Below are 14,925 nucleotides of genomic sequence, written 5' to 3'. Positions count from 1 at the left end.
TGTGATATTTGAGATATATATAAAATGAGTTCATTCACACTGGACAAGCCCATCGAGTGTGTCGTAATCTCCAACTACAAGACGCGCCAAGCAAAGGCAGTACTCAGAGAATGTGCCATTTGTCAAATGCTTTCCACTGAAAGCCAAATAATAGACAAAACAGCATCTTAAAATTACAGTTAAGAAGAGTTTTAAAGGTTACAGGGCTAAAAGAGAACAAAAATGGCCCGAGTGTGTCTAAGCTTCTTTTTATTGTCATTGCGAGCTTTAGAAAGGGAACATCTCATCCAGCAGTTTTATGCCAAGCAGGCCAGATCAGTAATAGCACCATACCCATCCTTTAACATAAAGAAGTACAAGTGAATGCTCCAAGAAAAAAAAAAAACATATAATAAACAAATTAATATATCTTGAAAAACAACACCATAACTTAAATGCAACAAAATATAAGCAAAAAGTGACAAAATGCTTCAAATGTAGATTCCTCTGAAGGCTCCATAATGTTGCTTTAGAGCAATATTAACAACACCCCCTAAAAAAATCTACAACTTAATATCAGGAAAAATAAATAGTAGCTCAAATATAACGCGTACTGTCTTTACTGATCAGAGTGGCACCTCTGCTATTTTACATCTCTCCGCTTAGACGCTCTCCCGGGAAAATGGGGTGTAGTGACAGGTTCATGAGTTGTCAAGGACGCTACTGCCCCCTGTTGTGTCGGGGTGGTAACTGCAACAACACCGGCTCCTGGAAATGACACTGCAAAGACTACACGAAAGCCCCCGTTTCAAGAGGATTTTCCCTGGGCCTGTTTGAATGCATCATTTATGGAGCTCGTATTATTTTCATGAAGCCTGGAGCAGGGGGCTGGTGAAATGCTAGACAAACAGCTAAATAATGCAAGCTGAGTGCACTGCTTTATTTACCCAAACACAAGTGTCATGTAGTTAATTGTTTACAAGTGCATTTCCCCTACTGTGGCGTGAAGTGCTGACAGAAGAAAAGCAGGATTCATAAATATTTCTATGCAAAAAAAAAAAAAAAAAAAAATGAAGAAGAAGAAGACAACATGGTCCAACTAAATAAATAGCCCACAAAGTCTGTGCATTTTAAACCACAGGTAGTGAATAATAAACTATTGTACAACAAGCTCAAACAACACACAAAAAAGCTTGTGTTTGAGAGATTTGAGGAGGGAAAGCAGTCCATCTGTTGTAGCTTGTTTTCTCTTTGTCACTCTAACCGTCTCCCTGCTGCCTTCTCCTCATCTCGAAGTTGGGTCTGCTTCGCTCCCTCATACAGGCTCCGACTGACGTAATGGTTCACATCCCACCCTGCGGGGCTCTTGTGCAGCCAGCGAGCGTTCAGGCTCAATTCCCCCAGCTCCCTCAGGTTGACTCCTGGCCGTGCAGGGGTGGAGATGACGGGGAAAGGCCCGTGGAGAGCCCGAGGCACGGGGAGCGGTTCAGGAAGGCAGCACGGGAGCAGGAAGGGGTGAGGCAGAGGCTGAGTCGCTGTCAGGAATCAGAGTGAGAGTCAAATCAATCAGAAAAGTAACCCCTGAGACACATGCAGAGCTCAAACACATAGTGATTTATTAATACCACTACTCTGATGCATTGAATGGGCTTTAAAGCCATTCAGGGGGAACCTAAAACTGGTTCTAAGTATTTAAACTAACTGTTTAAAGTGAATATTTTAAGTCTATAATAGATCAAACACAAAGAAGAACAGCAAGCTTGAGTCTAAATCTTCATTAAAAATGTCAAATTATGAGCTATTTACTGATATTACAGTAAAACCGTAAGCTTCTGGATTTTTTTTTTTTTTTTTTTGGGGGGGGGGGGGGGGGGGGGCATGTAAATGAACATTAAATTAACATCCATCCCACATAAATTCAATCTTCTAGGAAACGTGCAGTATTAAAACTTCCAAGGTGCAAAGTACAGAGCATTTTTTAGCATTTACTTTCTTTCATGCGTGTTCAAGCTGAATGAATTTATTCACTCTGGAGGAAAAGTCTTCAAGGTCAGGATCGAACTCCTTCCTTGCATTATTTTCCATCACGTCACCCTGTTTCACCTTGAAATACATTCAATTACAGAAGAGGCAAGCCATCAAAATGACGTCTCATTGGAAATTGAACTAAATGCAGCTGAAGGAGTTTAAAAATCTGCAGTTTACAGCAACTGAATAGTGAGTTGTGTAATGTGAAAGTGAGTGAATATGAGGACAGTGGAAAGGCAAGGTAATGTCAGTCCAGCTAAAACTACAATTACAGCTTTCTTGATTACAATCAAGTGGAGAATTCTCAGTAAAGTCCATGAAACCTACGGTAGCAATCAACTGATCCTTTCGATGAGTGTGTCTGGGTCTCGAAAGCCTTTATTAGACTTCGTTGAATCACATACAATTTTACCATTAACCACACCATCCTTCTCCTGCACTAGAGGAAAGAATAATTACAAAATAGTTATAAATATATAAGAACAAGAACATCAAATGTGTATTAATCCAGAGGTAGAAGTAGTCCTGAGTCAACTGAATTACATTATGTGGACAAAAGTACTGGCCTTCCTGCACATGATATGCTACGAAGCTCCCAGTGCACAGCTTTTGTACTGATGTTAATAAGAGAAGTGCTACAGTTATTGGGACAGCAGAGAGTTGATGAATTTTACACGTCCCATTAGTAGCTCCACAGAGCATTAGTTTGCACGTTCGCCTAGCAAATGTGTGCCTTTCAGGAGTCAAGCTACAGTGTTTTGGAGACAGGGTGATGCACGAATAAAGACTAAACAAAATGAAGCCATAAGTTATTTTCTCAAAGTCAGTGAAGGAGAAAAAGAAACGAGCTCACACGATAACATTTATTTGTTTCTTTGCAAAAGGGTGTTTTAAAAAGGTCAAGATGACTGTTAAGGAAGGCGTGAAGGTTAGGGGCTCCAAAAAGTACCACTTTTTATTTTCGGCTCATACAGGTTAAAAAAGTTCAGTGTCATCCACAGTGTTATATCATCAAAGAGGTCCAAGAAGACCTTCAAGGGGGTTGTGGTTTACATTTCAAGGAGCAGATATGTTTGGGAATCATCTGCACAGCTGTGAAATTAAGTTCCATATTTTTTGAAAATTGATCCTAGCAGCAGCATAGAGAGTGAAATAAGTACTGGACTGGGAATGGACCCTTGAGGGATCCCACCTGTGAGGGAAGGTGATGATAGATAAATAAAAAAAAACACCCAGCCTGCCTGTTAAATATGATTGAAACCATTCAAAAACAGCCTCTTTAACGCCCACACCATGATCCAAGGTTACCACTAAGGTCTAAATAAAAGATGATTAAAGACTTTTCAAAGTATTCTCTCACAGATTGCAATTTGGGACTCTTTGAGAGCCAGATTTCTCATATTATGTGTCTGTAATCACTTGGTGCCTCCAGTGGTATATTATTAGGTTGACACATTTGCTTTGCGAGTGAAAAGTTGCTGGTTAAATTTCAGCCAGCGACACAAATTCCCTTTGGGATTGTATTAGTAAGGGCATCCGGTGTAAAAACTCTGCCATATCAACCATGCAGAGCTACCCGCTGTAATGACCCCTTGTGGCAAGGGAGCAGTAAAAGGCAGCTTTTTATGTCTTCATCTGTGTTAGCTGGACTCTGTAGACCTCGTGCCTTACCTCTGTCCATCACTGACCCTGCTCTTCCACAGAGAGGAAGGCCACTGTCAGCAGCGAGATGAGGGTATATAAGAGAGCCGCTCTGGACGAGCTGGAGGGATGGAGGTATATGAAGAATGAGATGGAAGGATGGTTGAAATGCAAAGAGTGCAGACAGACAGAGAGTGCACAAAACATCAAGAACACCAGGTGAAGATTAATTTATTTTTAATGTACGGAGGATCAAAGCTCCTGGAGCTGAAAGGAAAAAGGGACTTCAGATGATGAAGACATTAATCAAGTTAATTGAAGTATGGTGTTCCTCATATTTTGCACACATATCTGAAAAACTTAATTAGAATATATGACATTAAGAGTTTAATTCCAAAACAGGACTTTTTTTAAATAGACTCTGCTCATGCAGCGCTTTTCTACCTCAGCAGACAAAGCGCCTCCCTACTAATCCCCACTCCTACAAAATGTATCAAATAATTAAACAAGGTCTGGTGCTTTTTTTAAAGGCTAGCAGGTAACCTAAGCCCTTGCGCTGTCCATGAACATGATATAACTTTAACACACTGACTCCCTTCTACTTTAGAGGATCAGTCAATTGCTTGGTTTTACATTAAATGATAAAATTTCACTAATGATTTTTATTCAAGTCAGCCAAATTCATATTAAATGATAAAGTTGAGGCAATTGTTTCTATTAGAGCTGGTTCATTTTTTATATATCAAATAAGGTAATTATTTTCTTTCAAAGTGCTGAGGAATGAAACTCTTCCTGAAGGACTCATTTTTTGGAAAACTGGCCAAATGACAGGTTCTATTCCACTCCACTGTATTTATAGTGTTATATAAAGTGTAAAATAACCCAGAAGCCAGTTTTCCACACAACAAAGTCCTTTAAGATGAAGTGAAGACGTGATGAATGACCTGATGGCTCGGTGCTGGTGGTGCTGGTGGTGCTGGCGGTGGGTATCCCGGATAGTTGACGAGGATGAGTTTACTGAAGTTGAACTTGTAGGTGAATCGTTTCCCTTTGGTCTTGTGCAGGATGCGTTTGTTGTAGTAGTATCTGGAAGTAAAATGTTGTCTCTGTCAAGACTACACTCTGAAGTGTGTGTCTAAGGTACGCTTTGCTGTTCCTGTAGGGCACTTTAGATTTCTTTGTTGCTTTCCAGGTGGCATGATTTGCATCTGTGGGCATTTTAGATTTGAAAATTTAATTTGCCAACATGTGTTGGCGAGGAGCCTGAGGAGGAAGCTGCACGGAGAGAAAGGATTACTCATATTCACAGTTAAATATATATATATATATATATATATATATATATATATATATATATATATATATATATATATATAGTCTGTTTGTATAGCTTTTTTTATTTCAGTCTTTTTTTCTTTATTACAGGGAAAATTCAAATAAACTTAAATACATTTCAGGAAAGTCAAAATCAAATTAAATGAGAAAATATGTATATTATAACATTACTTGTCTTAAATTCATTTTAAGTCTTAAGTTTTCAGAATATGTTGATGCTAATTTACCCACCTGAGGGCCCGGCTGAGCTTGTCGTAGTTCATGTGCGGTTTGCCCTTCCTCTCGCCCCACAGCCTGGCCAACATCTCAGGGTCCCTGATGACAAACTCGCCCCACTCCCCTCCCCAGCCGATGGCCCCGCCCTCGCCTCGGCCCAGTAGCTCGAGGAGGAAGTGCCAAAGCTGGATCTGTCGGGAGCCGGGCGACCACGTGGGTTTGTAGGCCCAGTCAGGAAACAGCACTGCTGGAGAAGCAATTAGGAAACAATAAGGAAAGTCAGCAATCTAAAATTCAGTGGTGTGTGTTTGAGTCCCCATTAAGGTTGTACATTCATTTTTCTCAGGAAGCCACAAATCACACTTTGATTTGCTGGGTTAATATCTTGCATTATTGGTTAAAGTTAGGTGAGAAGCCTCAAGTAAGGAAACATGAGCTGTAAACTGAAATGATGGGACGAGCTGAGCATTTAATTGACCATTATGATTTTATTTTTTAGAAGTCAGATGTTTTTCTGAACTAAGACATGGACGCGATCACCGGGCATGCATACTCTTAAATCATGCTCAGGTTTCTTGCCTAATTCCTCCATATGGGACCATAATTAGAAAAAAATAAACTGACATCAGATTTTAAAAAATAAAACTTTAACCAGCATTTGAAACCATAAAATCACCAGGAATGTGTTTTTATAAGTCAAGTAAAAAAGGTTTTTATTTTTTGTTTCTCTACCGACTGAATACAATCGAATGCATTTTTTTCAACCACACACGTCGCCCCCTGTTGGCCATTACAAAGACTGCAAGTTTAATGCCAAATACACTATCATAATAACACATTACTGGTAAGTGGACTATATCCAGTTAGATTCAGTGAGTGTGGCTGTTTCTTGTACTAAAACCTTGAAAAAGACAGAAGACGTAATTATTGGAATGATTAATTATGAATATTTGGTTATTTGATTCATATTTAGAAGGTAATGTGTCTCATGTTTTGTTCAGATTGGGGATTTTTTTATTCTTTTAAGCTTTGTGACAAGCTCAAAACTGCTATTAATGTAACAGAATAAAAACGCCACTGCATACGTTACATTACATGCTTAATTTGCCATAAATCACCTCTCTGTCAGAGTTAAACAAACATATATGAAGTTTGCTGTGTGGAAGTTGTTGTTGTTTTTTGCTGAAACAAAAATTGCTGCACATCATGAAAAGAAGTTCCTAATATAACATCTTATTATCACCATATCAGATCGTGACTCCAATAGGCTTTGGTTTCTTTTTCTTTATTCCACACTGATTGTACGGATTTTAGCAAATGAGATTTTGGTCGTAGAGGAGTTTAACTGAATCTCTGTTTCATCCAGACGTGTCATAAAAAAACACACAGACACAAACAATGAATATTTCTCATCATTTGTTTTGGTGGTCGTGAAGCTTTGTTGTTCTGTGAGCACAAACTAATAACTCTGCGACTATGAGAAAATAATTTCAAGCTTATTCAAGCTCAGCTCATTATTTTGGGTTCAGAAATATGCTCATCTGTTACAGAGGTTTCTTACTGCAAGCTGGTTATCTGTAAATTCTTCCACAAGGAAATAGATTGTCCTTGGATCTGTCTGAAGCTTTGCTATTTGAGGCAAGACTGTAAACTTCAACAAAATTAATAAGGTGACGTGAATACATTAAAGCATAGATGGTTGTGTGTCTGTCTGTGTTAGCCCTGTGATAGACTGGCAGCCTGTCCATGGTGTAAACTGCCTATCATCCTCTGGCAGCTGGGAAAGGCTCCATGACCCTGAACTTGATAAGCAGTTAAGAAAGTGGAAGGATGCATGAATTGCTGTGTCTAACTTGTTGGCTGATAAAAATGTCCCATTTACCAAATATATTCGTAACTGATAATACGTAATATAGTTTATAAGCTGGTAAAAACTGAAGTGTTAAAAGTTAAGACCAAGTTTTTTTGGGGGGGAGTTAGAAAATGGATTACTAGATGATTAAGTTGTAACATATTTTAATTTAACTGAGCAAATTTTGTATTTGTATTTGTATCTTTATTTATTTCAGACATAATAAAACAAACAAAAAAAAACAATATATACTCGTCTACATGTATTTTCATTTACGAATATGAATATATGTGTAGATATACACACACACACGTATTTGTACAGACAAACAAGAAAATATAATAAAATAAAACACATTCGTCTAACATGAGATAACAGTTGTCTGGTCTGAAAAGGAGTAGGAAGAAGTATGCACATACTTATTAACTCCTACCCCTGCTCAACATCTTATTAATCCCACATATTTACCTAATTCTCCTCATCACATATTCCACACAATACACAAGAAAACTTATATCAACAAGGCTGGCACGATATTTATAATTTAAATACGAGTTGACATATTTATACATACAATGGGTGATTGTCTTTTTCAATATCATATCCTTCCAAGAGTAATTTTCGAAGTGTCTTTATGAACTTGCCAATTCCTGAGCATTGCTGTAATTCTGCAGTAAAGCTATTCCACAGTTTTACTCCATAAATAGTTACGCAAAAGGTTTTAACATTTGACCGTGCTTTAAGAATCTTCAGATTCAATTTACCCCTTAGTTCATAGTCTCCTTCTCTGTCATAGAACATCCTCTGTATATTTCTTGGTAACATATTGTATCTAGCTTTATACATAATTTTTGCCGTTTTGTATTTTATAAGATCCATAAACTTCAATATTTTTAATTTCAAAAACATGGTGTTAGTATGGTCTCTATATCCAGCTTTACTAATTATCCTGATTGCTTTTTTTTGAATTTTACATATTGGTTGAAGTGAAGTTTTATATGTGTTTCCCCAAATTTCCGCACAGTATTCCAAATATGGCAATATAAGTGAACAGTAAAGTACCCGGAGTGATTTGGAAGGCAAAAAATATTTAACTTTACTCAGTATGGAGACACTTCTTGACAGTTTAGCTTGTACATACTTTATATGAGGTTTCCAGCAGATTTTGTTATCTATTATCACACCCAGAAATTTTGTATCCGAAACTTGCTCTAATTCGACATTATTTACTAATAACTTTGCTTCGGCATCTTTTTTATAATTTCCAAATAACATAAATGTCGTTTTTTCCAAATTTAATGATAACTTATTTCTATCAAACCATGTTTTCAGTTTAATCATTTCTTGTGTGACAATTTCCAAAAGCTGCTGTAAGTTCTCTCCAGCACAAAAAATATTTGTATCATCTGCAAATAGAATAAACTGTAATATATCTGATGTTCTACATATATCGTTGATATAGAGGATAAACAGCTTTGGTCCCAATACTGACCCCTGTGGAACTCCACAAACAATGTCCATACACTCTGATTGATGTTCCCCAATTTTCACAAATTGTTTCCTGTCTCTCAAATAACTCTTTACCCACTCTAACACCACTCCTCTAATGCCATAATACTCCAATTTATCGAGTAATATTTCATGATTAATTGTATCAAAAGCTTTTTTAGGTCGATGAATATACTAGCTATACATTGTCTTTTATCTATATTGTTAGTGATATTTTCAATCAATTCTATTAATGCCAATGATGTTGATCTATTTGATCTGAAACCATACTGACTATCCGTTATTATTTTATGTTTGTCTATAAATTTGTCAAGTCTATTAATAAAAACCTTTTCCAGTATTTTTGAAAATTGAGAAAGTAGAGAGACAGGCCTATAATTTGTGAATTGGTGTTTATCACCATTTTTGAACAATGGTGTTACTTTAGCTATTTTCATTTGTGTCGGGAATGTACCAGTTTGTATGGACAAATTGCAGATATGTGTTAAGGGTTTGGAAATGCCCTCTATCACTTTTTTGACTATTTCCATATCTATATCATCAGAGTCTGTAGAGTTTTTTGTTTGTAATTTCCCAACAATATCAATGATTTCCTTTTCTTCTACTGCCGTTAAGAACATTGAATGAGGATTGCGATCAATGAGTCTGGTTTCTTTCTCTACCGAATCTGTCATATCAGGAATTGTTTCAGCCAAGTCTGGCCCAACACTTACAAAGAATTTGTTGAAATCATTTACCACATCGCTCATATTAGTAATGTTTCTATCATTATTTGTGAAATACGAAGGATAGTCTGACTGTCCAGAGCCCTTTTTAATGATGGTATTTAATGTTTTCCAAATCCCTTTAGTATTATTTTTATTCATAATCAGTAATTTCTCATAGTATTCCTTTTTACATGACCTCAAAATACTCGTTAATTTATTTTTATATTTCTTATATTTATTTTCAGCTTCTGTACTTCGGTTCATTATAAACTCTCTGTATAAGGTATTTTTCCTCTTACATGCATTTTGCAATCCTTTTGTAATCCATGGGCATTCTGCATATTTTTGTTTTTTTCTGTATTTCCTTACTGGGCAACGACTATTATATAACATTTTAAATTTTCCTAAAAAAATCTCATAAGCTTTATCAATATTTTTTTCCCTATACAGCGTCTCCCATTCTTGCTTGAGCAAATCATTTTTAAATGCATTTATTGACTCTTCTGTTCTCATTCGTTTGTATTTTACTATATTTTCCTGTGTAACCTTCCTATAATTTTTATTATACACTATAAAAACAGGTAGGTGATCACTGATATCATTTATTAAAAGACCACTTATGGATCTATTTTCTATATTATTTGTAAATATATTGTCTATTAAGGTTGCCGATTGTGCTGTGATCCTGCTGGGTTTAGTGATCATTGGACAAAGTCCCAAGCTATACATTGTATTAATAAACTCCTCTGTCATTTTCTGTTTGCTTGGATTTAATAGATCTATGTTAAAATCCCCACAAATGAACATGACTTTTTGGTTTGTCCTAGTGAATGTTTTATCTACCCACTCATTAAAAATTTCAGTATTTGAACCTGGTGTTCTATATACAGCTTACAATGACATTTTTCTCTTTTCCCATACTAATTTCTATTGTTACACACTCTAATATATTATCTACCACCATCGACATTTTTTCTACCATCTTGTATTTTAAATTTTTGTCCACAAACAAGGCCACACCACCGCCATTCTTATTCTTTCTATTTATAAGATTTAATTCATATCCATCTATTACAAAGTCCTCTCCTTTCTCTTTATTAATCCATGTTTCAGATACTGCAATCACACTGAATGGATGTGCAAATTTGCTTAAATATTCTCTTATTTTATGAAAATTTGCATATAAGCTTCTACTGTTAAAGTGAATTATAGATATTTTACCGTCCACCTTGACAGTTTTGTTGAATTGATCATCATTATGATAATAGCAGGTATTTTTGATGTTAAAAAAGTTCAGTTCTGGATCAATGTCCTGCTCTGTGAAGTGTGTTTTGTATTCCTATAAATAATAGCCAAATAAACTCTAAAATAACAGCTCTGATGCGTCACCTCTCTGGTGGGGATGGAGCTAGCGCTTGAGGCCAAGAAATGCCAGCTAGATATAGTCGGTCTTGCCTCAATGCACAGCCTGGGCTTTGGAGCCTGTAGAGGGGCTGGACTCTATACTACTCTAGAGTTGCTCCTGTTGAGAGGCAGCGAGCAGTGTTGGGTATGCTTAGTTATCAGTTCAGTATCTTGAGGATTGTTGGACTTCTTCGCTTAACCTCAGCTTGTCTATAATAAGCATCATGGCTGAGGTTAAGAGTGTTCTTTGCAGGTGGCATGAGGACTGTAGGCCAATCATAATTTTAGATCTGTGGTTTCAGGTTTTGGACACTTGGGTGAAGAACAGCAGAGTTGTGAACTGAACCCCAGCTTGCAGTGAGTTGAATCAAATAGTGGGGGAGAATGCTGAACAGGCTTACTGAGCCTATACATATAGGTTCAGGTACACCAGAAGGTTAATAGATGTTCAGTAGCAATCTGAGGGACTCTGAGGACATAAAGTCCAAATGGATCATGTTCTGCACCTTCATTGTTGAGGTGGCTGTATGGAGTTGTGGCCTCAAAGTGCTTGGCTAGGAAGTAATCCCAGAACCAGATGTTGGACATTGGAGATGAAGAGAGAGCCGTCAAGCTGAAGAAGAAGTCCTACTAAGCATAATTAGCCTTTGGGACTCAGGAGGAACTTGACAGGTACTGACCAGCCAGTGCAGCTCTGGCAGTAGCCAAAAACTTGCATGTGGGAAGATTTTGGTGAAACCATGGAGAAAGACTTTCAGTCAGCCTTGATGCAATTCTGGGAAACTGTCAGGTGACTCAGGAGGAGGAAGCAGTTTCCTGTTTACACTGTATACAGCAGGAGGTAGCCAGGCAGAGGAAAGAATATTTTGAGGATCTCCTCAATACTATTGAAAAGCTTTCTGTAGTGGAAGCAGAGTCTGGTAATGAGGGAGAGGATTTGCCCATGACTGGAGATGAGGTCACAGACCATCTCTCTGTCCTCTTGTGAGTAGGCTAGTATCTTCTTCACTTTATTTACTTCTAGTCAATTAGTCAGACTCCCTCTTGGCTCCACTGTCTTGTTCTTAATCTTCCTTGAAAAGAATGTTTACTGGTATCAAAATCAGCTTCTCTGCTTAACTAGAATAATGTCCTAAAAGATCCCCGAGTAAGTAAACTGATGGTGGAAATAAAACTGACAGATGTTCACGCTGGTATGCCATACCTCGTGGACATTATAGCTTCAGTTTTAACTTAAGTACAGACTAAATATTAATATCGAAGGTCAAAATGGAGCAGCTTGTATCAGTTGCTGATTGGTCAAGACGGCATCAAGACTGCACGACTTGCTGGCGCTGACATGATGACATATCATTCCTTTGTTTCTCGCAGTTTTATCTATTTTTATCACGCATCCGAATAAGATCTGCACCAAATGAATACATAATAACTCTTACATAAATATGAACGCTATCCCACACAAATGTCTACCCACACATATGTAAATAACTGAGATGAACGCACACCGACACACACGGTCTTACTTCTGCTCCAATAAGGTGAGGAAAGGTGACCGACTGAGGAGCTGCAGCTGCACTGCATCTGTTACAAAATACAAACAGATAAAACTCGTCAGTGTCTTCACTGGACTGATGGGTGAGAAACGAGAAGAAAATATCTTATAAAAAATATTAATTACCTCTCATCTGGTGTGAAATTAGCCATCACAACAAAGCACAAATGCAGCTGATTGCAGCAACTTATTCTTTCACCATCACCGACAAATTAAATCAATGGCAAAGCCAATCTCCCAATTGTATATTAGATCAATATAAGTAAATGAATATAATGTGTATGTATGCCCTGACAGTTTATAATGTGCCTGGAATTGCATTTGACTCAATAGCTGGTTTTACAGTGGCTTAAATGTGTGAAAGCACCATTTTTACCTGCAGACATTGTTTAATACTCTATATTTTTCTATAATTTCATCCTATAAACACACACACACATCACTCGCCCACAGACACAATGACCTTCCCAGGCGATTCACAGCAGCAGAGACACCCACCATCTTCCCTGCAAGGCTGAAAACTCATCTCTTCAAGAAGTACTTCACATAACCCTCTTCCCCCAACTGAATGATGCCTCCTCTGCTATAAGCCCTCTTCCATCGGCTGTAATATCCTCTTATCTTGGAGCAACAAAAAAAAAAAAAAAAAAAACGATGTCTGCCTTCAGCTCTTATTTTATTTCCTTCTCCCATGCAGCACTGCTCTCACACATGATCACTGCAGGGTCACAGGGACATTATCAGGAAACCGCGGGAGACGAGCCAAAGTCGTTTCACTTGTTAAGGCCGATGATTAGACAAAAACAAGCTCCAAGTTGTTCCGCTTCAAGATTGAAAAACAAACTAAAACATGGGATCAAAAGAGGACTGCAGATGAATTAGAGTTAATTTAGTTTAGCTTTCTGTGCAATTTTATGCAGACTTTGGCTCTCATATTTAAATTTCCCCCCTTTTTATTGGTTGTTTTGGTGGTTAACTACAATTTTTTACTCCATAAGAGCACCAAGTGCCTAAAAATGCAACTCTAACTCCACCATAAATCTAATGGTAACTAGTTGAAATCATTATTTCAGAGAAGCACAACATTTTCACAGGGTTTTTTTTTTTAAGTAGGTGAATTTAAGGTCAAAATTTAACTAATCATTAAAAAATAATTTTGTTTACAAAGAGCAGCCTAATTCAGAAGCTCCCCGTGCAAGTGTAATCATAATGCAATTGGTCCTGTTACCTTGATTGGAGCCAAAGTGGAAAACTCTTCGTTAAGATGAGTAACAATGATCAGTTTGTCTGCCGGCCCACTTCCAATCTGGGAGGACTGAAGGATGGATGGACCGAATCTTAAACCCTCTATCTCATCTCACCCCCTAACCGCACACAGACACACACTCCCACCTCCCCCTTCCCTCCTACAACATTACTCCCTCCTTCCCCCAGCCCCAGAATTAGGAAGACTGGGGCATGACAAAAAGATGTTGATTACACTGATGGTGAATGAAGAAAACCCTCCCAAAACATGAAACCATCACTCATTAATGAGTTAGAAATGCAACTTTGATTAGCTGCTGATAGATCATCATCTAACAGTTATTGTTTAACTATATTAACATGTTAATTTGTGTAAAAACAAATAGGGGCAAATGATTGTTATAATTTGCCAGAGCCGTTAAGTGCATCTTTAAATTCCACAAAAATAAATCATTCAAATCTCCAAGGGAAGTCATATATGGACCACAATGTGTTATTTAGCTAAACTTTATACATATATATATATATATATTATTGCAAAGTTTTCATTTTAAGAGCTTTATATAAAATTTGTAATTTTAAAACATCACTTTTTGCATAGTCTTTTTTGTCACCCTTATGTGGTTTACTTATGGTTTACGCCTTATATGACTTACGTCTTGTAAGCACAGATGAGTCGAGGTCAACAGCTTCTCACAGTGCTTAGATGATTATATGTGAGAGTGGGTCGGAACTAAAAAGCACGAGAAAATAAGGTGTTAGGAAATAGGTGAAGGTACTTTTCTTCTGTGTCATGACTGGAGCATATTAAAGTGAGCTGAGGAGAGAGATATGATTGAGCAGACTGAAGGTGACAGAAGGGGTTTTTTTCCTCGCTGAATCAAATAGGTGATGAACTCAATACCGGAGCCACACTTTAGTCAACGAGAGCCGCTTTTCACTTGACAGGAGTGACTTTGGCCAAGGTCAACAGGCTGTTCAATACTCTGCCGCACAGGCACAGGAGGCCGGTGTAGAGGTGGAGGTAGCGGTGACACATTTTGCTCAAGCTAATGTCCTGCTATTGGTCCCACAGGCCTCGAGCACTTATCGCACTTCTGTGAAGGTGAGGGGGCATTCCTACAGCATGCAACACTAGACAAATAAATAAAACGACTTAAAATGGTTCAGAAGATGTATTACCGTAAATTCTAAATACTTTGATGATTCTAATCAGTTTTTTTTACTTCAGTTTTTTTAATAACAATACATCCATTTCAAATAACTTTTATAATTGGAAGAATTCAAATAATTTTACAGAACAAAACTTTTTTTTGTTTTTTACCAAGCAAGTGAAACACTGTGCTTGAAAGTCGCAAAACCTTTAAAGCAAAGCTGTAAGGTACAGATGATAAGTCATTTTGACTTATTTTTAATATTAATTCCATTTTTGTTCCCTTTCTTTTAACTTCAAAAAG

The 14,925-nt window shown here is 37.4% G+C and overlaps 1 protein-coding gene across 1 annotated transcript; it reads right to left on the bottom strand.

The window, feature by feature from the left end:
* Window positions 1–241: 241 nt before the first annotated feature.
* On the bottom strand, window positions 242–12,382 carry LOC120723121 (ETS domain-containing transcription factor ERF-like). Its single transcript, XM_040014459.1, has 4 exons — window positions 12,195–12,382; window positions 5,215–5,446; window positions 4,593–4,734; window positions 242–3,769 (listed from the first exon to the last, which is right to left on the bottom strand). The coding sequence occupies exons 1-4, from the start codon at window positions 12,250–12,252 to the stop codon at window positions 3,566–3,568; spliced, it is 636 nt and encodes a 211-aa protein (XP_039870393.1). The 5' UTR covers window positions 12,253–12,382; the 3' UTR covers window positions 242–3,565.
* Window positions 12,383–14,925: the final 2,543 nt, after the last annotated feature.

The sequence above is a fragment of the Simochromis diagramma genome, unplaced genomic scaffold (genome assembly GCF_900408965.1).
Source record: "Simochromis diagramma unplaced genomic scaffold, fSimDia1.1 OVJJ01000205.1, whole genome shotgun sequence".
Classification (NCBI taxonomy): domain Eukaryota; kingdom Metazoa; phylum Chordata; class Actinopteri; order Cichliformes; family Cichlidae; genus Simochromis; species Simochromis diagramma.
The sequence above is the reverse complement of the archived record's forward strand: the minus strand, read 5'-3'. Positions and strand labels throughout refer to the sequence as shown.

Excerpts from the sequence above, each read along its gene's own strand:
- LOC120723121 (XM_040014459.1), bottom strand. The coding sequence starts at position 12,252 with ATGCAGTGCAGCTGCAGCTCCTCAGTCGGTCACCTTTCCTCACCTTAT. Across the intron at positions 5,447-12,194 it reads CTCACCTTATTGGAGCAGAA|CAGTGCTGTTTCCTGACTGG; the intron begins GTAAGACCGTGT and ends TTGCTTCTCCAG. Across the intron at positions 4,735-5,214 it reads AAGCTCAGCCGGGCCCTCAG|ATACTACTACAACAAACGCA; the intron begins GTGGGTAAATTA and ends TTTTACTTCCAG.